The sequence below is a fragment of the Oncorhynchus clarkii genome, chromosome 4 (assembly GCF_045791955.1).
Source record: "Oncorhynchus clarkii lewisi isolate Uvic-CL-2024 chromosome 4, UVic_Ocla_1.0, whole genome shotgun sequence".
Classification (NCBI taxonomy): domain Eukaryota; kingdom Metazoa; phylum Chordata; class Actinopteri; order Salmoniformes; family Salmonidae; genus Oncorhynchus; species Oncorhynchus clarkii.
In genome coordinates, this window is record NC_092150.1 from 44,991,306 (window position 1) to 45,015,177 (window position 23,872).

The window sequence follows — 23,872 nt, forward strand, 5'->3', positions numbered from 1 at the left end:
GTGGTTCCAGACCATTGGCCCACTTAGTTAATCAGTGTTGTTCTTCTTATTGTCGTTGGTTACGGATCTATACTATAATCCTGAATCAGACATCTGTGCTGACTTGCCTGACTGTGCATGCCTTAATTGACTGCTTTATAAACATACAGTATGAGTATGTATGTACACTACTATGTTAATCCAATATATTGATAAAGAACTCTGTATTGATCTTGATCCTATTCTGATTTTGTATGATTAATGATGAAGTTTGAAAGGAACCTTGTGAATCAATCAATCAAATGTATTTATAAAGCCCTTTTTACATCAGCCGATGTCACAAAGTGCTATACAGAAACTCAGCCTAAAACCCCAAACAGCAAGCAATGCAGATGTAGAAGCACGGTGGCTAGGAAAAACTCCCTAGAAAGTCAGGAACCTAGGAAGAAACCTAGAGAGAAACCAGGCTCGGAGGGATGGCCAGTCCTCTTCTGGCTGTGCCGGGTGGAGATTATAACAGTACATGGCCAAGATGTTCAAACGTTCATAGATGACCAGCAGGGTCAAATAATAATCGAAAACAGCAGGTCCGGGACAAGGTAGCACGTCTGGTGAACAGGTCAGGGTTCCATAGCCGCAGGCAGAACAGATGACACTGGAGCAGCAGCACAACAAGGTGGACTGGGGACAGCAAGGAGTCACCAGGCCAGGTAGTCCTGAGGCATGGTCCTACAGCCTCCGAGAGAAGAGAAAGGGAGAGAGAATTAGAGGGTGCATACTTAAATTCACACAGGACACTGAATAAGACAGGAGAAATACTCCAGATATAACAGACCCCGATACAGACTATTGCAGCATAATTACTGGAGGCTGAGAAAGGAGGCGTCGGGAGACACTGTGGCCCCGTCCGACTATACCCCCAGACTGGGCCAACCAGGCAGGATATAACCCCACCCACTTTGCCAAAGCACAGCCACCACACCACTAGAGGGATATCTTCAACCACCAACATACTATCCTGAGACAAGGCTGAGTATAGCCCACAAAGATCTCCACCACGGCACGAACCCGAGGGGGGTGCCAACCCAGACAGGAAGATCACATCAGAGACTCAATCCACTCAAGTGACACACCCCTCCTAGCGACTGCATGGAAGAGCACCAGTAATCCAGTGACTCAGCCCACGTAATAGGGTTAGAGGCAGAGAATCCCAGTGGAGAGTGAGGAACCGGCCAGGCAGAGACAGCAAGGGTGGTTTGTTGCTCCAGTGCCTTTCTGTTCACCTTCACACCTTGGGACGGCGGGTTTTGGGGGGGCAGGTAGCCTAGTGGTTAGAGCGTTGGACTGGTAACCGCAAGGTTGCAAGATCAAATCGGCGAGCTGATGAGGTAAAAATCTGTCGTTCTGCCCCTGAACAAGGCAGTTCACCCACTGTCTTAGGCCGTCATTGAAAATAAGAATTTGTTCTTAACTGACTTGCCTAATTAAATAAAGGTAAAATAAAAAATAAATAAAACACCCCTGGGCCAGACTACACTCAAACATAGGACCTACTGAAGAGATGAATCTTCAATAAAGACTTAAAGGTTGAGACCAAGTCTGCATCTCTCACATGGATAGGCAGACCATTGCATAAAAATTGAGCTCTACAGGAGAAAGCTCTGCCTCCAGCAATACGGAGGCCTGCATCTTGTGACCGTAGCGTACGTGTAGGTATGTACGGCAGGACCAAATCGGAAAGATAGATAGGAGCAAGCCCATGTAATGCTTTTAACAGTAAAACCTTGAAATAAGCCCTAGCCTTAACAGCAGGCCAGTGTAGAGATGCTAGCACTGGAGTAATATGATCACATTTTTGGGTTCTAGCCAAGATTCTAGCAGCCGTGTTTAGCACTAACTGAAGTGTATTTAGTGCTTTACCCGGGTAGCCGGAAAGTAGAGCATTGCAGTAGTCTAACCTAGAAGTGACAAAAGCATAGATACATTTTTCTGCATCATTTTTGGACAGAAAGTTTCACATTTTTGTGACGTAGATGGAAAAAAGCTGTCCTTGAAATATGTTCCTCAAAAGAGAGATCAGGGTCCAGAATAACGCAGAGGTCCTTTACAGTTTTATTTGAGACGACTGTACAACCATCAAGATTACTTGTCAGATCCAACAGAAGATCTCTTTGTTTCTTGAGACCTAGAACTAGCATCCCTGTTTTGTCCGAGTTTAAAAGTAAAACATTTGCCGCCATCCACTTCCTTATGTCTGTCTGAAACACAGGCTTCCAGGGAAAGCAATTTTGGGGCTTCAGCATGTTTCATTGAAATGTACAGCTGCGTATCGTCTGCATATTTTTTGTTTTTAGGAGTGCGACTGCATCAGCTGCGGTCATCCCCCTCTTCAAAGGGGGGGACACTCTTGACCCAAACTGCTACAGACCTATATCTATCCTACCATGCCTTTCTAAGGTCTTCGAAAGCCAAGTCAACAAACAGATTACCGACCATTTCGAATCTCACCATACCTTCACTGCTATGCAATCTGGTTTCAGAGCTGGTCATGGGTGCACCTCAGCCACACTCAAGGTCCTAAATTATATCTTAACCGCCATCGATAAGAAACATTACTGTGCAGCCGTATTCATTGATCTGGCCAAGGCTTTCGACTCTGTCAATCACCACATCCTCATCGGCAGACTCGACAGCCTTGGTTTCTCAAATGATTGCCTCGCCTGGTTCACCAACTACTTCTCTGATAGAGTTCAGTGTGTCAAATCGGAGGGTGTTCTGTCCGGACCTCTGGCAGTCTCTATGGGGGTGCCACAGGGTTCAATTCTTGGACCGACTCTCTTCTCTGTATACATCAATGAGGTCGCTCTTGCTGCTGGTGAGTCTCTGATCCACCTCTACGCAGACGACAACATTCTGTATACTTCTGGCCCTTCTTTGGACACTGTGTTAACAACCCTCCAGGCAAGCTTCAATGCCATACAACTCTCCTTCCGTGGCCTCCAATTGCTCTTAAATACAAGTAAAATTAAATGCATGCTCTTCAACCGATCGCTACCTGCACCTGCCCGCCTGTCCAACATCACTACTCTGGACGGCTCTGACTTAGAATACGTGGACAACTACAAATACTTAGGTGTCTGGTTAGACTGTAAACTCTCCTTCCAGACCCATATCAAACATCTCCAATCCAAAGTTAAATCTAGAATTGGCTTCCTATTTCGCAACAAAGCATCCTTCACTCATGCTGCCAAACATACCCTTGTAAAACTGACCATCCTACCAATCCTCGACTTTGGCGATGTCATTTACAAAATATCCTCCAATACCCTACTCAACAAATTGGATGCAGTCTATCACAGTGCAATCCGTTTTGTCACCAAAGCCCCATATTCTACCCACCATTGCGACCTGTACGCTCTCGTTGGCTGGCCCTCGCTTCATACTCGTCGCCAAACCCACTGGCTCCATGTCATCTACAAGACCCTGCTAGGTAAAGTCCCCCCTTATCTCAGCTCGCTGGTCACCATAGCATCTCCGACCTGTAGCACGCGCTCCAGCAGGTATATCTCTCTAGTCACCCCCAAAACCAATTCTTTCTTTGGCCGCCTCTCCTTCCAGTTCTCTGCTGCTAATGACTGGAACGAACTACAAAAATCTCTGAAACTGGAAACACTTATCTCCCTCACTAGCTTTAAGCACCAACTGTCAGAGCAGCTCACAGATTACTGCACCTGTACATAGCCCACCTATAATTTAGCCCAAACAACTACCTCTTTCCCTACTGTATTTAATTAATTAATTAATTTTGCTCCTTTGCACCCCATTATTTTTATTTCTACTTTGCACATTCTTCCATTGCAAATCTACCATTCCAGTGTTTTACTTGCTATATTGTATTTACTTTGCCACCATGGCCTTTTTTTGCCTTTACCTCCCTTATCTCACCTCATTTGCTCACATCGTAAATAGACTTGTTTATACTGTATTATTGACTGTATGTTTGTTTTACTCCATGTGTAACTCTGTGTCGTTGTATGTGTCGAACTGCTTTGCAGTAATAAACGTAATAAAATGGTGGTCAGGCCTCCCGGGTGGCGCAGTGGTTAAGGGCGCTGTACTGCAGCGCCAGCTGTGCCATCAGAGTCCCTGGGTTCGCGTCCAGGCTCTGTCGTAACCGGCCGCGACCGGGAGGTCCGTGGGGCGACGCACAATTGGCCTAGCGTCGTCCAGGTTAGGGAAGGATTGGTCGGTAGGGATCTCCTTGTCTCATCGCGCACCAGCGACTCCTGTGGCGGGCCGGGCGCAGTGCGCGCTAGCCAAGGTTACCAGGTGCACGGTGTAGCCTCCGACACATTGGTGCGGCTGGCTTCCGGGTTGGATGTGCGCGGAGGACGCATGACATTCAGCCTTCGTCTCTCCCGAGCCCGTACGGGAGTTGTAGCAATGAGACAAGATAGTAGCTACTACAACAATTGGATACCACGAAATTGGGGAGAAAAAAGGGGTAAAAAACATTTAAAAATAAAATGGTGGTCCGATAGTTCAGGATTATGAGGAAAAACATTAAGATCCACAATATTTATTCCACGGGACAAAACTAGGTCCAGAGTATGACTGTGACAGTGAGTAGGTCCGGAGACATATTGGACAAAACCCGCTGAGTCGATGATGGCTCCGAAAGCCTTTTGGAGTGGGTCTGTGGACTTTTCCATGTGAATATTAATGTCACCAACAATTAGAATATTATCTGCCTTGACCACAAGATCCGATAGGAATTCAGGGAACTCAGTGAGGAACGCTGTATATGGCCCAGGAGGCCTGTAAACATTAGCAATAGCAAGTGATTGAGTAGGCTGCATAGATTTCATGATTAGAAGCTCAATAGACGAAAATAGCTTCAGACGCAATCCTCACCATAAGGCGATCGTTCTCCTGTATATTATGAGTACAGCGACTGCAATTAGAAGGCATCATGTTAATGTTACTACTTAGCTACGGCTGGTGGAGGTCCTGTAGAACCATGTCCAGATAAAGCATCATGTTAATGTTACTACTTAGCTTCGGCTGGTGGAGGTCCTGTAGAACCATGTCCAGATAAAGCATCATGTTAATGTTACTACTTAGCTTTGGCTGGTGGAGGATCCTATAGAACCATGTCCAGATAAAGCATCATGTTAATGTTACTACTTAGCTTCGGCTGGTGGAGGTCCTGTAGAACCATGTCCAGATAAAGCATCATGTTAATGTTACTACTTAGCTTTGGCTGGTGGAGGTCCTGTAGAACCATGTCCAGATAAAGCATCATGTTAATGTTACTACTTAGCTTCGGCTGGTGGAGGTCCTGTAGAACCATGTCCAGATAAAGCATCATGTTAATGTTACTACTTAGCTTTGGCTGGTGGAGGTCCTGTAGAACCATGTCCAGATAAAGCATCATGTTAATGTTACTACTTAGCTTCGGCTGGTGGAGGTCCTGTAGAACCATGTCCAGATAAAGCATCATGTTAATGTTACTACTTAGCTTCGGCTGGTGGAAGTCCTGTAGAACCATGTCCAGATAAAGCATCATGTTAATGTTACTACTTAGCTTCGGCTGGTGGAAGTCCTGTAGAACCATGTCCAGATAAAGCATCATGTTAATGTTACTACTTAGCTTCGGCTGGTGGAGGTCCTGTAGAACCATGTCCAGATAAAGCATCATGTTAATGTTACTACTTAGCTTCGGCTGGTGGAGGTCCTGTAGAACCATGTCCAGATAAAGCATCATGTTAATGTTACTACTTAGCTGCGGCTGGTGGAAGTCCTGTAGAACCATGTCCAGATAAAGCATCATGTTAATGTTACTACTTAGCTTCGGCTGGTGGAGGTCCTGTAGAACCATGTCCAGATAAAACGTCCGGGGTGAAAAAGTTGAAGGAAAAAAGTTGAGCAAAGGAAAAAATACAACTATAACACGGTAATTAAAAAGTAAAAACCGTAAAGTTGGCAGGTAGCAAAGTAACGCTAGCCACAAAACGCAAAGCAGCACGTAAACAGCAATAAACCCTAGTTGAGTACGAGCTCTGTTTCACATGGTACATTGCTACACCGAACAACAATTTAAACGCAACAATTTCTACGATTTTACAGTTCATATAAGGAAATCAGTCAATTTAAATAAATTCATTAGGCCCTAATCTATGGACTTCACATGACTTCGTCACAGATACCTTAAAAAAGGCAGGTCATGGATCAGAAAACCTGTCATGCAGCACAACACATCTCCTTCACAGAGTTGACCTTGCGACACGGGGCCGTGTATTATCTTGCTGAAACATGAGGTGATGGCAGCGGATGAATGGCACGACAATGGGCCTCAGGATCTCGTCCCAGTATCTCTGTGAATTCTAATTATCACCGACAAAACACAATTGTGTTCGCTGTCTGTAGCTTATGCCTGCCCATACCATAACCCCACCGCCACCATGGGGCATTCTGTTTACATTCTGAAACTGGGATACATCTGTGAAGAGCACACTTCTCCAGCATGCCAGTGGCAATCGAAGGTGAGCATTTACCCACTGAAGTTGGTTACAACGCCGAACTGCAGTCAGGTCAAAACCCTGGTGAGGACAACGAGCACGCAGATAAGCTTCCCTGAGACGGTTTCTGACAGTTTGTGCAGAAATTCTTTGGTTGTACAAACCCACAGTGTCATCAGCTGTCCGGGTGGCTGGTCTCAGACAATCCCCAGGTGAAGAAACCGGATGTGGAGGTCTAGGCTGGCGTGGTCGCACGTGGTCTGCGGTTGTGAGGCCGGTTGGACGTACTGCCAAATTCTCTAAAACGACATTGGAGGCGGATTATGGTAGAGAAAGGAACATTCAATTCTTTGGCAAAAGCTCTGGTAGACATTCCTGTAGTCAGCATGCCAACTGCATGCTCCCTCAAAACCTGAGACATCTGTAGCATTGTCTCGTGTGACAAAACAGCACATTTTAGAGTGGCCTTTTATTGCTCCCAGCACAAGGTGCACCTGTGTAATGATCATGCTGTTTAATCAGCTTCTTCATATGCCACACCTGTCAGGTGCATGGATTATCTTGGCAAAGGCAAAATGCTCACTAACTGGTAAACAAATTTGTGCACAGAATTTGAGAGAAATAAGTTATTTGTGTGTATAGAATATTTCTGGGACCTTTTATTTCATCTCATGAAACATGGGACCAACACTTTACATGTTGCGTTTATATTTATGTTCAGTAATACATCTCGCTACATGTTTTTCCTGAACTGCGTCAGACTCGCTCACCTTCCATCGTTTTCCCTACCTCAAGAATGTGCTTGAGATAGGGTATCTCTCTTGTCTTGTGTGTGTGTGAATTTCTGTTAGGTGTTTCTAGGATGTTGTGGTTGTCAAGGCAACGGTTGGCAGGGAGGGAGAGCAACCGGAGAAGCGGGGATAGAGCAGGGTGGGAGTGAGGTCTGACTTCTCAGTATTACTAGAATTTACATTTTAAATCCATATGAATTATTAAAAGCTTCTGCCACTGTGGCTGGAAAATAGGAGAGAGAAAAAATGACGGGTGAAAGAGGGGGGCTGCAGAGAAAGAGGGATAGATAGATAGATAGATAGATAGATAGATAGATAGATAGATAGATAGATAGAGAAAGAGCGGTGTAAGGAGAAGAGAGAAAAAGGAAGGGAGAGAGGGGTAGAGGGGAGAGCACGACGGGTTGGGGAGGATGGCTACTGGAGATGGCAGAAGGAAGGAAGAAAAGGTGATGGAGGTCCACAAAAATAAATGGGGTAGCTACAAATCCCTGACAAGTGGAAAAAAAACATGGCATTATCAGACAGATAATGAGATGGATAGACTTGTTCTGTTTGTAAGGTGTGGTGGGGGCGGGGAGGCAGAGAGCAGAGTGGGAGTACGGATGGCGCGAGAGAGAGAGAAAGAGGGAGATAAAAAATAAAAAAAACACATAGAACGATTCAAAAGTAGAAAAGGAAGGAACTAGAGAGACAGATAGAGGTAAAGATAAAGGTAGGACATATCGAGCAAGGGAGAGAAAGAAGAAACAATCTTCCAGACTATCATAATGCAGTTGAACGCAGATAGGAAAGGGGGAGAGGGAGGGGTCTGAATCAAAGGTAAAAAGGAGAGCTGTAATAGAGGGAGAGAGAACGGGAGAAACAAAACGATAAATAGTGTACTGTATGTGCTGTGCTTTTGATGTTCCGAACCAAGAGCCACGAAACAAATACACACACACGTCTCGGTAGAGTTCAAAGGAGGGTGTGTGTGTGTGTGTGTGTGTGTGTGTGTGTGTGTGTGTGTGTGTGTGTGTGTGTGTGTGTGTGTGTGTGTGTGTGTGTGTGTGTGTGTGTGTGTAGGGCAAAGGATCCGAGCAGCAGTAAGAAGGGATTGGTGTGTCTACAGACTTAACTCTGTGAGAAGATACATTCTGACTTGCCGGTTTTAGCAGACTGGGAGACAGAACGCAGTGTGCTGCAGAGGACAGGGGAAAGGAAGGGAGAGGAGATGTCTTGGGAGATAGCATTTGGGACTTAAAGTGAGGGAGGGAATGACACCGACTGCTTACACTCCATATTCTGTAAGAGTATTTCTTTCCATTGAATACAACGCTTTATTCGAAATCCTCCCCCCTTGAATGTAACACAGACCATCCCTGTACAGCAGACCCGGGCTTCCATCCCACGTCAACAACACCAGTGCTCCAGAAGCTAGAGTGCTAACCTCACAATGCACATTGTTAAATGGACCAAATGATTCCAGGTAAATAACTATTTCAAAATGGTTCTGAAATGGCTGATTCAAAGCATCTTTCAGTTCAGGTTGATGATGCAGTATGTGGCCTTTTAACCTCCTAGCAGAATCAGTATTCAATTCATTGCAGATAGTGGCCCTCCAGATAGTCAGGTATTTCTTATTTTAAAAGTGTGCTTGATTTGTACAGCAGCTTGTCGTGGATGGAGGGAGTCAATTCAATTTGAATCCATTCAATTCAAAACACTTGATTTATCCAACAGGGGCCAATAATGTTGGCAGTAGTGTAGATATGTAAAACCCACATAACATTAACACACACGCCATGATCACAGCAACAACAACACCACCAATATGACATGGAAAGGGGCAGACCTGTGGTGGCGTGACCTGTTCAGCTCTGATGACCACCATATCTATAACCTTTCTATAGAGGGTGTCAACTCTCTTCGTCACCCAGGACACATTGCACTTGTGTGTCCTGGGTGAAATGCACTCCTGAGAGCGCCATAGATCCGGAAATCCACGATCAGTAATATGACTCCTGGTGTGGTATTGTTTTTTACTACCCAACATTTTTTTCAGACTATTTTCTACTGATCGCGGTCCTTACATTAACAATATTGCGCAATATTGCTTACAAATGTAATGAAAAGACAATAAACATTTTGCATCTTTATTTCACAGTTTCCTACTTGGTGTGTGTGTGGGGGGGGGGTTTTCACAGTGGCTATACATGATACCACACTGGCCCCAGAAACCAAACAGTCAAGACAGTCGAAAACCTTCAACTCAGGCCAAAATCATATTATCCAATAGTTCTCAACTCTACAGCTAAACACTTAATTACTCACCTGCAAACATTCTAACTCAACCTTTAACCATAAGATTTATTCTGTACAAGATAATATATATATAAGATAATAACATATTTTCTACCCCTTTTCCAACAATAAGAGAAAGAAAGAGAGGAAGTGAGAGAGACTATGGGAATATCTCAATTGCATACTCTTCTCTCGTCTCCTTCTCAAAACCAACTGGATGAGAAAGCAAAAGGTCCCGCCCCTCTGACCTTCTCCTCCAATGGGGTTTGAGAAGGAGACGAGGAGAGAGGACACGAGGAGTAATGTAATTGAGATCTTCCAAGAGAGAAGGAGTGAGAGAGAGGGAGAGAGACAAAGAAAGGAGACATATAGAGAGGGTTACAGTTAACCTTCAGGGATTTCATTTTGTTCTCTGGCTGAATTATCTCATCGTTAAATCTGACTGAGTTATCGAATCAATAAATCCGATTCAGGGACTGCAGCCTCTCCCACACAATCGGCATCTCCTCTCCTGCATGGAGGACGGCAGTGGGCAGTCCAGTCCAGAGGGTCACGCACCTCTTCGTCTCCCGACAAAGCCCTGATGTTGATACCACCGGAAGATAAGAGGCAGACCTGGTATGCGTCTCAAATGGCCACCCTATTCCCTATAGGTGAATATGGAATAGGGTGCCATTTGGGATGTACTGTAAACCCAGACGACCAATCCCAGCCCCAAGGGATTTGAATTGGTGGAGGACCTAAGCTGGCAGTGGCTCACTCTGTCCAGTTACCAGATTCTCTTGGGTATCTTTCTTAAAATGTAGCTACTGTTATTAACCTTTCTTAGACACTTTCTTTTGCACTTAACTGCATTTTCCCAGGAGAGTCACCGCCTGCATTGACCAGGGGGGAGAGTTGCAGAGGAGTAGAGAGTTGATGTTAATATAGTTAATATAGCATAGAGTTATACTTGAAGAAAGGAAAAACCCGCACTCACTGGAATATTCTTTACATTTAAATGTCTTGTATTTTAGCAGCAGTGATCAAAGCAGGGTAGCTAGTGGTTAGAGCGTTGGACTAGTAACCGGAAGGTTGCAAGTTCAAACCCCCGAGCTGACAAGGTACAAATCTGTCGTTCTCCCCCTGAACAGGCAGTTAACCCACTGTTCCTAGGCCATCATTGTAAATAAGAATTTTTGACTTGCCTAGTTAAATAAAGGTAAAAAAAAAAAAAGCTAACGGATGCGCTTCTTTCTTCCAGGATAAGCCTTTTGAACCCAGCACCCAAATCATTTTTTAGACGACAAAACGTTTGAGCTGAGCACACCAATTTCTCTTTCAAAGATAAAGGGAACCCATCTTTAATCACCTTGAGCTGTGATTCAATTGAGTTTCGTTAAAGATGCATACTACACTTGTGTAATGAGTAACCTTGCTTGAGACCTGAAGACTTGCCTTACTTACAAGCCCTTAACCAACAATGCAGTTTTAAGAAAATAGAGTTAGTAAAATATTGACTATATAAACTAAAGTAACAAATGTAAACAAAAGTAACACAATAACAATAGCGAGGCTGTATACAGGGGGTACTGGTACCGAGTCAATGTGCAGGGATAGAGGTTAGTCAAGGTAATTTGTACATGTAGGTAGAGTAGGGGTAAATGTAGGTAGGGGTAAAGTGACTATGCATAGATAATAAACATCGAGTAGCAGCAGTGTAAAAAAAAGGGGGGGGGGGTTAATGCAAATATTCCAGGTGGCAGTTTGATTAATTGTTCAGCAGTCTTTTGGCTTAGGGGTAGAAGCTGTTTGGACCTAGACTTGGCGCTCCGGTACCATTTGCCGTGCGCTAGCAGAGAGAACAGTCTATGACTTGGTTGACTGGAGTCTTTGACAATTTTTTGTGCCTTCCTCTGACACCGCCTAGTATATAGGTCCTGGATGGCAGGAAGCTTGGCCCCAGTGATGTACTGGGCAGTACGCACTACCCTCTGTAGTGCCGTACGGCCGGATGCCGAGCAGTTGCCATACCAGGCGGTGATAGAACCGGTCAGGATGCTCTCGATGGTGCAGCTGTAGAACTTTTTGAGGATCTGGGGAATCATGCCAAATCTTTTCAGTCTCCTGAGGGGAAAAAGTAGTTGTCGTGCCCTCTTCACGACTGTCTTGGTGTGTTTTGACCATAATAGTTTGTTGGTGATGTGGACACCGGAGAACTACAGCCCAGTCAATGTGAATGGGGGAGATTGAGATTGCATCATCTTCGGATCTGTTGAGGTGGTATGCAAATTGGAGTGGGTCTAGGGTTTCCGGGATGATGGTGTTGATTGTGAGTCATGACCAGCCTTTCAAAGAACTGCATGGCTACTGACGTGAGTGCTACAGGGTGGTAGTCATTTAGGCAGGTTACCTATGGTGGTCTGCTTGAAACATGTAGGTATTACAGACTCGGTCAGGGAGAGTTTGAAAATGTCAGTGAAGACACTTGCCAGTTGCTCCGCACATGCTCTGAGTACACACCCTGCTAATCCGTCTGGCCCTACGGCCTTGTGAATGTTGACCTGTTTAAAGGTCTTGCTCAAATCGGCTACGGAGAGAGTGATTACACAGTTGTCCGGAACAGCTGATGCTCTCATGCATACTTCAGTGTTGCTTCCCTCGAAGCGAGCATAAAAGGCATTTAGCTTGTCTGGTAGGCTAACGTCACTGGGCAGCTCGCAGCTTTGTTTCCCTTTGTAGTCCATAATAGTTTGCAAGCCCTGCCACATCCAACGAGCGTCAGAGCCAGTGTAGTAGGATTCAATCTTAGTCCTGTGTTGACGCTTTACCTGTTTGATGGTTAGTCCGGATTAGTGTCCTGCTCCTTGAATGTGGCAGCTCTAGCCTTCAGCTCGGAGCGGATGTTGCCTGTAATCCATGGCTTCTGGTTGGGATATGTATGTATGGTCACTGTGGGGATGATGAGGTTGATGGATTTATTGATGAAGAGATGGTATACTCCTCAATGCCATTGGATGAGTCCCAGAACATATTCCAGTCTGTGCTAACAAAACAGTCCTGTAGCATATCTGCTGACTTCACTAGGTCTGTCTGTTTAGTCTTTTTGTGTTTGGTCTTCTGTTCATAGGCCTACCTCTTTGATTAAGGGCTGAATGGTAAATTAGTTGAGTAGTTGAATCAGATGTTGTTGGGATGGACCAGGGTTGAGGGATCATGTTATAAAACTACTGATGCAGAGGAAATTATACAGGGTTGCACTGCCCCCTTGTGGCTCAACATAAACAAGACCGCAATTTCACCTCCCAAACAGCAGGTGGCGATAAAACAACACACACACACACACACACACTTCCGATTAACCCAACTACCAACAAACGAAGAGTAAAATCACAACATCAGCTGAGAGAGAGACGGGACATTATCCTGCAGTATTTTATGTCTTTAAAATGACCAAACTTCAACTGTTGAATGCCTACCTGACAGAACGTTTAACGGTAGTGGTGCGGGAGATTCTGGACGTGGTCGGGGACACAGTGGCCGAGTACCGAGAAGAGACGGCTAGGACGAAGAGAGAGAATGAAAGCGCTAAGAGAGAAAATGAAAGCCTTCGGCGACAGCTCCGGGACATCTTACTCTTGGCGGAGACAGACTGGCGTAAGAACATTTAGTCGGATTTGTTGGATTATGCTAATTTAATGATCATGCAGAAATTAGTTGGCAAACTGTCAACGAGTTAGCTACATTGGGTGACGTCTGTCTGTTGACGATTGACAGCAACGTTACGTTTGCTCGCGAGAAGTGCCCGAATTCCCGAATATCCCTAGCAGCAAACATTAACAACTAATAGTAGTACATGATTAATTACAATGTCATACATATTTACTCAATTTCTTACTTATTTAGTGACAGCACTTTGTCTTTGCACCCTCTTTCTAAGCAGGATCCACCAGCCTTTCTCTCTCTGGGCAGCAGCAGCAGCAAGAGTGGAGCTCCAGGCAGGAACAGGACCCAGAACCCCTTCAGCAGAGTCAGGTCAACAGACCAGGGCTACAGACACAGAGCCAGGTAGCGTTGGGTAAGGATGGGGGTCTCACAGGACCAAACCAGGGACACACTGAAACGGTCAGAGTAGAAGAGAAGTCCAGTCCAGTCCCAAAGACAGAGCACAACTCAGACCCAGAAGCCAAGGGTTTTGGAAACACCTCGTCCTTGGCACCATCTTTGTTCTCCTCCAATGCCCACTGTGCCACAACAACTGGAGCAGCCAACGCTGAAGTGCCAGTCCTTAGGACAGAGAGAAAGAGGTCCTCTCCCATCGACCCAATCCAGGGACGGATCAAAATGGAACCCAAGGAATGCGACGTCACAGTGAACCTTACCAACCATGAACCTCAATCCAGTTCAGGCTACACAGGTCTTCCTATAACACTACTACCCCACAACCATGAACTCTCAGGCGACGCTGGCTTCAAAGACCTTCCGGATATGGACATCTCAGAGCTCCATAACACACCCGTACATGACCAGCAAACATATGAAACAGATCCTGGGTCCAAGGACCAGGTGTTGCCATATAACGAGAGTAACAACTTCACCCCCACCGACTACCAGGAGGGGCGCCCACACCGCTGCACCCGATGTGGGGAGAGTTTCAGCCAGGCGGCCAGCCTCCACCTCCACCTCCAGTACAAGAAGCCCTACGCCTGTGACTGGTGCTGTAAGTCCTTCGCCCAGTCGGCTGACCTGCGGCGCCACCACCGCATCCACACGGGGGAGAGGCCCCACCGCTGCTCCTGGTGCTCCAAAAGCTTTACCCAGAGAGGCAACCTGAGACGACACCTGAGGTTGGCATACATTATTATATTGTATTGTTATGCAGTGAGCTCCAAAAGTATTGGGACAGTGACACATGTAGTTATTTTTGGTCTCTGTACTGCAGCACTTTGGATTTGAAGTAAAACAATAACTATGACATTCAACTGCAGACTGACAGCGTTAATTGAAGTGTATTTTCATTCGTATTGGGTGAACTATTTAGAAATTACAGCACTTTTTGTACATAGTCCCCATTTTAAGTTGGGACAAATTCACTTATGTGTATTAAAGTAGACAAAAGTGTAGTATTTGGTCCCATATTCCTAGCACGCAATGATTACATCAAGCTTGTTGGATGCATTTGCTGTTTTCATTTTCTGTTCAGATTATTTTGTGCCCAATAGAATTGAATGGTAAATAATGCATTGTGTCATTTTGGAGTCAATGCATTTTTTGGTCAACAAGAATAGAATATGTTTCTAAACAGCCGTCTATCTTCACATAAAAGCTTAGTACTGACTCTGTGGCTCGGGCCTGGGTATTGGGCAGGTATGGCAGTATGGCCTATATAGGTTGTTGGCCTATGACAACTTGTCCTCCATTGGATGTTGATTACCTGGTTTATACCCTATCACCAGGGCCGGCTCCAGGCATAAGCACCGCAGTTGCGGTCTCAACTTACTATTAAGAGTTAGAATAGTAGAATACACTAGCTGCAAGTTCGAAATTTGGTTGTACATCGGCAATGTTTCTCTTGTTTTGTCATCACTGACAGTCAATCAATTAGCCATGTCAGATAACTATTTTTAGATTGGTAAGTTAGTCTAGCCAGCTATCTAAACTTCATGGCCAAGTACCGACCGTGCACGCAGGGCACATGCCCAGGGGCCCTGAACTCCAGGTGGCCCCCATTGATTTTGTTAGTCACTCTCACTCAGATGTCATTAACATTGCATTGGTCATGGGAAATTGTGTATAATTACAGGAAATTTACTTTAAAACTGAAAACAATTATCTCCATCACATGGCAATAGGGGTAGAATTGAAGAAAATTTGCTATAAAACTGGAAACATTTTTGCCTTTGTCCCATGGCAAAAGGAGTAGAATTAATGTGGATGCTACCATGATTACGAATAGTCCTGAATGAATCGTGGATAATGATGAGTGAGAAAGTTAGACGCACAAATATCATACCCCTGCAAAATGCTAACCTACCCTGTTATTGTAATGGTGAGAGGTTTGCATGTCTTGGGGGTATAATGTTTGTGCGTCTAACTTTCTCACTGAATGAATTGTGAATATCTGTAATCATGGTAGCATCCACATTAATGTAGAAGTGTTTAGAAACATATTATATTCTTATTTATAATAAAAGTGACTCCAAAACGACAAGACATTACCATTCATTTCTATTCAGCACAAAATAATCTGAAACACAACCAAAACAAACAGCAAATGCATCCAACTGCTGTAATCATTCCGTGCTAGGTATATGGGTACAAATACTAAACTTTTGACTACTTTAATACACATATAAGTGAATTTGTCCCAATACTTTTGGTGGACTATGTACAAAAACTGCTGTAATTTCTGAACGGTTCACCTGATATGGATGAAAATACCCTCTAATTAAAAGCTGACAGTCTACACTTTAACCTCAGTCATTGTCATTTTAAATCCCAAGTGCAGTACAGAGCCAAAACAACAAAAAATGTGTCGCTGTCCTAATAATTTGGTAGCTCACTGTATATTGTAGGGAATTTAGGCGCTAGCCCTGACCAGTGACTGTCAATCCAACACCTTTTACACTCAATCCAACACCTTTTACATCCAACACCTGTTACACCCAAAAATCCAAACCTCTTGACAAGGCTGCTAGGTGTTGGGTTAAAGTCTCTCCACTCCATTTCTATATATATTATTATTATAATATACACTAACATTCAAAAGTTTGGGGTCACGTTTGGGGTCACTTCAAAAGTTTGGGGTCCTTGTTTTCCATGAAAACATACATGAAATGAGTTGCAAAATGAATAGGGAATATAGTCAAGATGTTGACAAGGTTATAAATAATGGTTTTTAATTGAAATAAAAAAGTGTCCTTCAAACTTTGCTTTAGTCAAAGAATCCTCCATTTGCAGCAATTACAGCCTTGCAGACCTTTGGCATTCTAAACTCAGCAAAAAAATGATAATTTTTGTAAAAATCCAAATAACTTCACAGATCTTCATTGTAAAGGGTTTAAACACTGTTTCCCATGCTTGTTCAATGAACCATAAACACCTGTGGAACGGTTGTTAACACACTAACAGCTTACAGATGGTAGGCAATTAAGTTTACAGTTATGAAAACGTAGGACACTAAACAGGACTTTCTACTGACTCTGAAAAACACCGAAAGACAGATGCCCAGTGTCCCTGCTCATCTGTGTGAACTTGCCTTAGGTATGCTGCAAGGAGGCATGATGACTGCAGATGTAGCCAGGGCAATAAATTGCAACGTCCGTACTATGAGATGCCTAAGACAGCGCTACAGGGAGACAGGACGAACAGCTGATCGTCCTCGCAGGGGCAGACCACGTGTAACAACACCTGCACAGGATCGGTACATCCGAACATCACACCTGCGGGACAGGTACAGGATGGCAACAACAACTGCCCAAGTTACACCAGGAACGCACAATCCATCCATCAGTGCTCAGACTGTCCGCAATAGGCTGAGAGAGGCTGGACTGGGGGCTTGTAAGGCAGGTTCTTACCAGACATCACCGGCAACAACGTCGCCTATGGGCACAAACCCACCGTCGCTGGACCAGACAGGACTGGGAAAAAAGTGCTCTTCACTGACGAGTTGCGGTTTTGTCTCAGCAGGGGTGATGGTCGGATTCGCGTTTATCATTGAAGGAATGAGCGTTACACCGAGGCCTGTACTCTTGAGTGGGATCGATTTGGAGGTGGAGGGTCCGTCGTGGTCTAGGGCGATGTGTCACAGCATCATCGGACTGAGCTTGTTGTCATTACAGGCAATCTCAACGCTGTGCGTTACAGGGAAGACATCCTCCTCCCTCGTGGTAACCTTCCTGCAGGCTCATCCTGACATGAACCTCCAGCATGACAATGCCACCAGCCATACTGCTCGTTCTGTGCGTGATTTCATGCAAGACAGGAATGTCAGTGTTCTGCCATGGCCAGCGAAGAGCCTGGATCTCAATCCCATTGAGCACGTCTGGGACCTGTTGGATCGGAGGGTGAAGGCAAGGGCCATTCCCCCCGCTGAGAAATGTCTGGGAACTTGCAGGTGCCTTGGTGGAAGAGTGAAGTAACATCTCACAGCAAGAACTGGCAAATCTGGTGCAGTCCATGAGGAGGAGATGCACTGCAGTACTTAATGCAGCTGGTGGCCACACCAGATACTGACTGTTACTTTTGATTTTGACCCCCCTTTGTTCAGGGACACATTAATCAATTTCTGTTCGTCACATGTGTGTGGAACTTCTTCAGTTTGTCTGTTGTTGAATCTTATGTTCATACAAATATTTACACATGTTAAGTTTGCTGAAAATAAACACAGTTGACAGTGAGACAATGTTTCTTTTTTTGCTGAGTGTAGTTAGTCAATTTGTTGAGGTAATCTGAAGAGATTTCACCCCATGCTTCCTGAAGCACCTCCCACAAATTGGATTGGCTTGATGGGCACTTCTCAGCTCAATTGGGTTGAGATCCGATGACTGTGCTGGCCACTCCGTTATAGACAGAATACCAGCTGACTGCTTCTTCCCTAAATAGTTATTGCATAACTTGGAGCTGTGCTTTGGGTCATTGTCCTGTTTTAGGAGGACAATGTCTCCAATCAAGCGCCGTCCACAGGGTTTTTAATTTTTTTTTTTTAAATGTAACCTTTGTTTAACTAGGCATGTCAGTTATGAACAAATTCTTATTTACAATGATGGCCTACCAAAAGGCCTCCTGCGGGGACAGGGCCTGGGATATAATCTCTATATATTTATTTTTTAATACAATAATTATAGGACAAAACACACAAGGGAGACAACACAACACTACATAAAGAGAGACCTAAGACAACAACATCGCAAGGCAGCAACACGACATAACAACATGGAAGCAGCACAAAACATGGTACAAACATTATTGGACACAGACAACAGCACAAAGGGCAAGACGGTACAGACAACAATACATCACACAAAGCAGCCACAACTGTCAGTAAGAGTGTCCATGATTGAGTCTTTGAATGAAGAGATTGAGATAAAACTGTCCAGTTTGAGTGTTTGTTGCAGCTCGTTCCAGTCGCTAGCTGCAGCGAACTGAAAAGAGGAACGACCCAGGGATGTGTGCTTTGGGGACCTTTAACAGAATGTGACCGGCAGAACAGGTGTTGTATGTGGAGGATGAGGGCTGCAGTAAATATCTCAGATAGGGGGGAGTGAGGCCTAAGAGGGTTTTATAAATAAGCATCAACCAGTGGCTCTTGCGACGGGTATACAGAGATGATCCGTTTAGTATAGAGTGAGGTGATGTGTCCAACAAGGAGCATTGGTGGCAAATCGGATAGCCGAATGGTAAAGAACATCTAGCTGCTCGAGAGCACCCTTACCTGCTGATCTATAAATTACGTCTCCGTAATCTAGCATGGGTAGGATGGTCATCTGAATCAGGGTTAGTTTGGCAGCTGGGGAGAAAGAGGAGTAATTACGATAGAGGAAACAAAGTCTAGATTTAACTTTAGACCGCAGCTTTGATATGTGCTAAGAGAAGGACAGTGCACCGTCTAGCCATACTCCCAAGTACTTGTATGAGGTGACTACCTCAAGCTCTAAATCCTCAGAGGTAGTAATAACACCTGTGGGAGTAGGGGAATTCTTACCAAACCACATGACCTTTGCTTTGGAGGTGTTCAGAACAAGGTTAAGGGTAGAGAAAGTTTGTTGGACACTAAGAAAACATTGTAGAGCATTTAACATAAAATCCGGGGAGGGGCCAGCTGAGTATAAGACTATCATCTGCATATAAATGGATGAGAGAGCTTCCTACTGCCTGAGCTATGTTGCTGATGTAAATTTGAGAAGAGCATGGGGCCTAGGATCAAGCCTTAGGGTACTACCTTGATGACAGGCAGTGGCTGAGACAGATTTTATGACTTTATACACTGCACTCTTTGAGAGTGGTAGTTAGCAAACCAGGCCAAAGACCCCTCAGAGACACCAATACTACTTAGTCGGCCCACAAGAATGGAATGGTCTACCGTATCAAAAGCTTTGACCAAGTCAATAAAAATAGCAGCACAACATTGTTTAGAATCAAGGGCAATGGTGACATCATTGAGAACCTTTAAGGTTGCAGTGACACATCCATAACCTGAGCGGAAATCAACTTGCATACCCGAGAGAATACTATAGACATCAAGAAAGCTAGTCAGTTGATTATTGACAAGTTTTTCCAACACTTTTGAGGAAAAGGGCAAATACAAATAGGCCTATAACAGTTAGGATCAGGACCTCTAAGTAAAGGACGAACCGTGGCTGCCTTCCAAGCAATGGGAACCTCCCCAGAAAGGTGTGACGGGCTTTGCGATGATAGGGGCATCAACCTTAAAGAAGAAAGGCTCTAAACCATCTGACCCAGATGTTTTTTAGGGGTCAAGTTTAAGGAGCTCCTTTAGCACCTCCGACTCAGTGACTGCCTGCAGGGGAAAAAGAGGCAGAAGCATCTGGGATAGTCGCGTTAGAAGGGGTGGGAGATGAGGAAATTTTGGACAGGCAAGGAGGCATGGCTGAGTCAAATAGGAATCCTGACTTAATGAAGTGGTGATTAAAGAGCTCAGCCATGTGCTTCTTGTCAGTAACAACCACATCATCAACATTAAGGGACATGGGCAGCTGTGAGGAGGAGGGTTTATTCTCCAGGTCTTTAAATGTTTTCCAGAACGTCTTGGGGTTAGACCCACAGAGCGAGAAATTCTCCTTAAAATAACTAACTTTGGCCTTCCGGATAACCTGAGTGCACTTACAGTGCCTTGCGAAAGTATTCGGCCCCCTTGAACTTTGCGACCTTTTGCCACATTTCAGGCTTCAAACATAAAGATATAAAACTGTATTTTTTGTGAAGAATCAACAACAAGTGGGACACAATCATGAAGTGGAACGACATTTATTGGATATTTCAAACTTTTTTAACAAATCAAAACTGAAAAATTGGGCGTGCAAAATTATTCAGCCCCCTTAAGTTAATACTTTGTAGCGCCACCTTTTGCTGCGATTACAGCTGTAAGTCACTTGGGGTATGTCTTTTGGTATCAGGGTATCAGTTTTGCACATCGAGAGACTAAATTTTTTTCCCATTCCTCCTTGCAAAACAGCTCGAGCTCAGTGAGGTTGGATGGAGAGCATTTGTGAACAGCAGTTTTCAGTTCTTTCCACAGATTCTCTATTGGATTCAGGTCTGGACTTTGACTTGGCCATTCTAACACCTGGATATGTTTATTTTTGAACCATTCCATTGTAGATTTTGCTTTATGTTTTGGATCATTGTCTTGTTGGAAGACAAATCTCCATCCCAGTCTCAGGTCTTTTGCAGACTCCATCAGGGTTTCTTCCAGAATGGTCCTGTATTTGGCTCCATCCATCTTCCCATCAATTTTACCATCTTCCCTGTCCCTGCTGAAGAAAAGCAGGCCCAAACCATGATGCTGCCACCACCATGTTTGACAGTGGGGATGGTGTGTTCAGCTGTGTTGCTTTTACGCCAAACATAACGTTTTGCATTGTTGCCAAAACGTTCAATTTTGGTTTCATCTGACCAGAGCACCTTCTTCCACATGTTTGGTGTGTCTCCCAGGTGGCTTGTGGCAAACTTTAAACAACACTTTTTATGGATATCTTTAAGAAATGGCTTTCTTCTTGCCACTCTTCCATAAAGGCCAGATTTGTGCAATATACGACTGATTGTTGTCCTATGGACAGAGTCTCCCACCTCAGCTGTAGATCTCTGCAGTTCATCCAGAGTGATCATCGGCCTCTTGGCTGCATCTCTGATCAGTCTTTTCCTTGTATGAGCTGAAAGTTTAGAGGGACGGCCAGTTCTTGGTAGATTTGCAGTGGTCTGATACTCCTTCCATTTCAATATTATCGCTTGCACAGTGCTCCTTGGGATGTTTAAAGCTTGGGAAATATTTTTGTATCCAAATCCGGCTTTAAACTTCTTCACAACAGTATCTCGGACCTGCCTGGTGTGTTCCTTGTTCTTCATGATGCTCTCTGCGCTTTTAACGGACCTCTGAGACTATCACAGTGCAGGTGCATTTATACGGAGACTTGATTACACACAGGTAGATTGTATTTATCATCATTAGTCATTTAGGTCAACATTGGATCATTCAGAGATCCTCACTGAACTTCTGGAGAGAGTTTGCTGCACTGAAAGTAAAGGGGCTGAATAATTTTGCACGCCCAATTTTTCAGTTTTTGATTTGTTAAAAAAGTTTGAAATATCCAATAAATGTCGTTCCACTTCATGATTGTGTCCCACTTGTTGTTGATTCTTCACAAAAAAAATACAGTTTTATATCTTTATGTTTGAAGCCTGAAATGTGGCAAAAGGTCGCAAAGTTCAAGGGGGGCGAATACTTTCGCAAGGCACTGTAATTCTCATTTGCCTGAAAGATAGCCAGCCAGCCTGAGTATGCATGTGCTGAGCCTTTCTTAAAATGGAATTCTTAACTCTGCAAGATCACGGTCGAATCAGGGACTGAACCTGTTTTTAATTCTCATTTTCTTTATAGGGGTGTGTTTGTTAACAATATCACTGGATCAAAAAAGAATGTCCAGACGTCTTCGACAGAGGGGGACCAAGATGATTCTATACCATTTTACAGAGGCCAGTTCATGAAGGAAGGCTTGCTTCATTAAAGTTTTTTAGCAAGGGTCTATGACAAATCAGGACAGGTTGTTTCACTGAGCAGCCATTACAAACACAGGCTGTAAAACAGCGATCATTAAGGTCATTACAGAAAACACCAGACTGATACCTATCAGGATTATTTGTGAGGATAACATCAAGGAGAGTAGCCTTTTCTGGGTGTTTGGAGTCATACCTTGTGGGATTGGTAATAATCTGAGAAAGATTTAGGGAGTATGGCATGGCGTTGCAAAATGGAGTGATAGCCTTCCTTCTTCAAGATCCCTTCTACCCTGTACAAATCTCCCACTTTACCACCAAAGCACGCCCAGCCAATCACATTGCCTCCACCATGCTTGACAGATGGCATCAAGCACTCCTCCAGCATCTTTTCATTTTTTCTGCGTCTCACGAATGTTCTTCTTTGTGATCCGAACACTTCAAACTTAGATTTGTCTGTCCATAACACATAACAGTTTCTTGCCAATTTCTCGCATGGAATAGCCTTAATTTCTCAGAACAAGAATAGACTGACGAGTTTCAGAAGAAAGGTCGTTGTTTCTGGCCATTTGGATCCTGTAATCGAACCTACAAATGCTGATGCTCCAGATACTCAACTAGTCTAAAGAAGGACAGTTTTATTGCTTCTTTAATTAGAACAAAAGTTTTCAGCTGTGCTGAAGCATAATTGCAAAAGGGTTTTCTAATGATCAATTAGACTTTTAAAATGATGCACTTGGATTAGCTAACACAAGGTGCCATTGGAACACAGGAGTGATGGTTGCTGATAATGGACCTCTACGCCTATGTAAATATTCCATTAAAAAATCTGCTGTTTCCAGCTACAATAGTCATTTACAACAATAACAATATCTACACTGTATTTCTGACCAATTTGATGTTATTTTAATGGACAAAAAAATATGCTTTTCTTTCAAAAACAAGGACATTTCTAAGTGACCCCAAACTTTTGAACAGTAGATAGATATATTATAGATATATTTATTTTATTTATTCTTTCTTATATATTATAGGATCCACACCGGTGAGAGACCCTACAGCTGCCCCTACTGCCACAGGACCTTCAGCGACGGAGACACCATGAAAAAGCACAAACGGACTCACTCTGGGGAGAAACCCTATCGCTGTGTCCAGTGTCCCAAGAGCTTCACTGTGGCCAGCGGCCTGCGGGTACACCTGAACACACACCTGACAGATGCAGGGCAGCTCATCACATGAGGTCAATGTGCTCCACCTTTTCAAACACCGGAGGACATGAAGGGATTGTGAAACATTGAAGTGTTTTAGCCATAGGAATATTTCCTAAATATATTTATTGGAATTAATAAAAACAGTGCAGTAGAAAACAAATTGATAATGTCACCTTAGCTGATGTTTCCAGCTAGATTGAAGAGTGTGTGTTTGTGAACATTATCATTAATTAAATCAGTCTGTCATTTAAATATTAATATCACATGTCTGATTCTGTATTTATTTTGTATTAACATTGAACCATCTTTCAGGTTGTTTATTTCCAATGCTTGACTCACATCACCGTCACTCAAGATATGTATTAATATACTAGGT

General features: G+C 44.0%; 1 protein-coding gene across 1 annotated transcript; it reads left to right on the top strand.

Annotated features, from left to right (window-relative positions):
* The first annotated feature begins 12,915 nt into the window (after window positions 1-12,915).
* Window positions 12,916-23,751, top strand: LOC139406851 (uncharacterized). Its single transcript, XM_071149940.1, has 3 exons — window positions 12,916-13,210; window positions 13,497-14,400; window positions 23,320-23,751. The coding sequence occupies exons 1-3, from the start codon at window positions 13,003-13,005 to the stop codon at window positions 23,522-23,524; spliced, it is 1,317 nt and encodes a 438-aa protein (XP_071006041.1). The 5' UTR covers window positions 12,916-13,002; the 3' UTR covers window positions 23,525-23,751.
* The last annotated feature ends 121 nt before the right edge of the window (window positions 23,752-23,872 follow it).

Coding starts and splice junctions, on each gene's coding strand:
- LOC139406851 (XM_071149940.1), top strand. CDS start 13,003: ATGACCAAACTTCAACTGTTGAATGCCTACCTGACAGAACGTTTAACG. Junction 13,211..13,496: donor CTTGGCGGAGACAGACTGGC/GTAAGAACATTT, acceptor CTTTCTAAGCAG/GATCCACCAGCCTTTCTCTC. Junction 14,401..23,319: donor AACCTGAGACGACACCTGAG/GTTGGCATACAT, acceptor TATATATTATAG/GATCCACACCGGTGAGAGAC.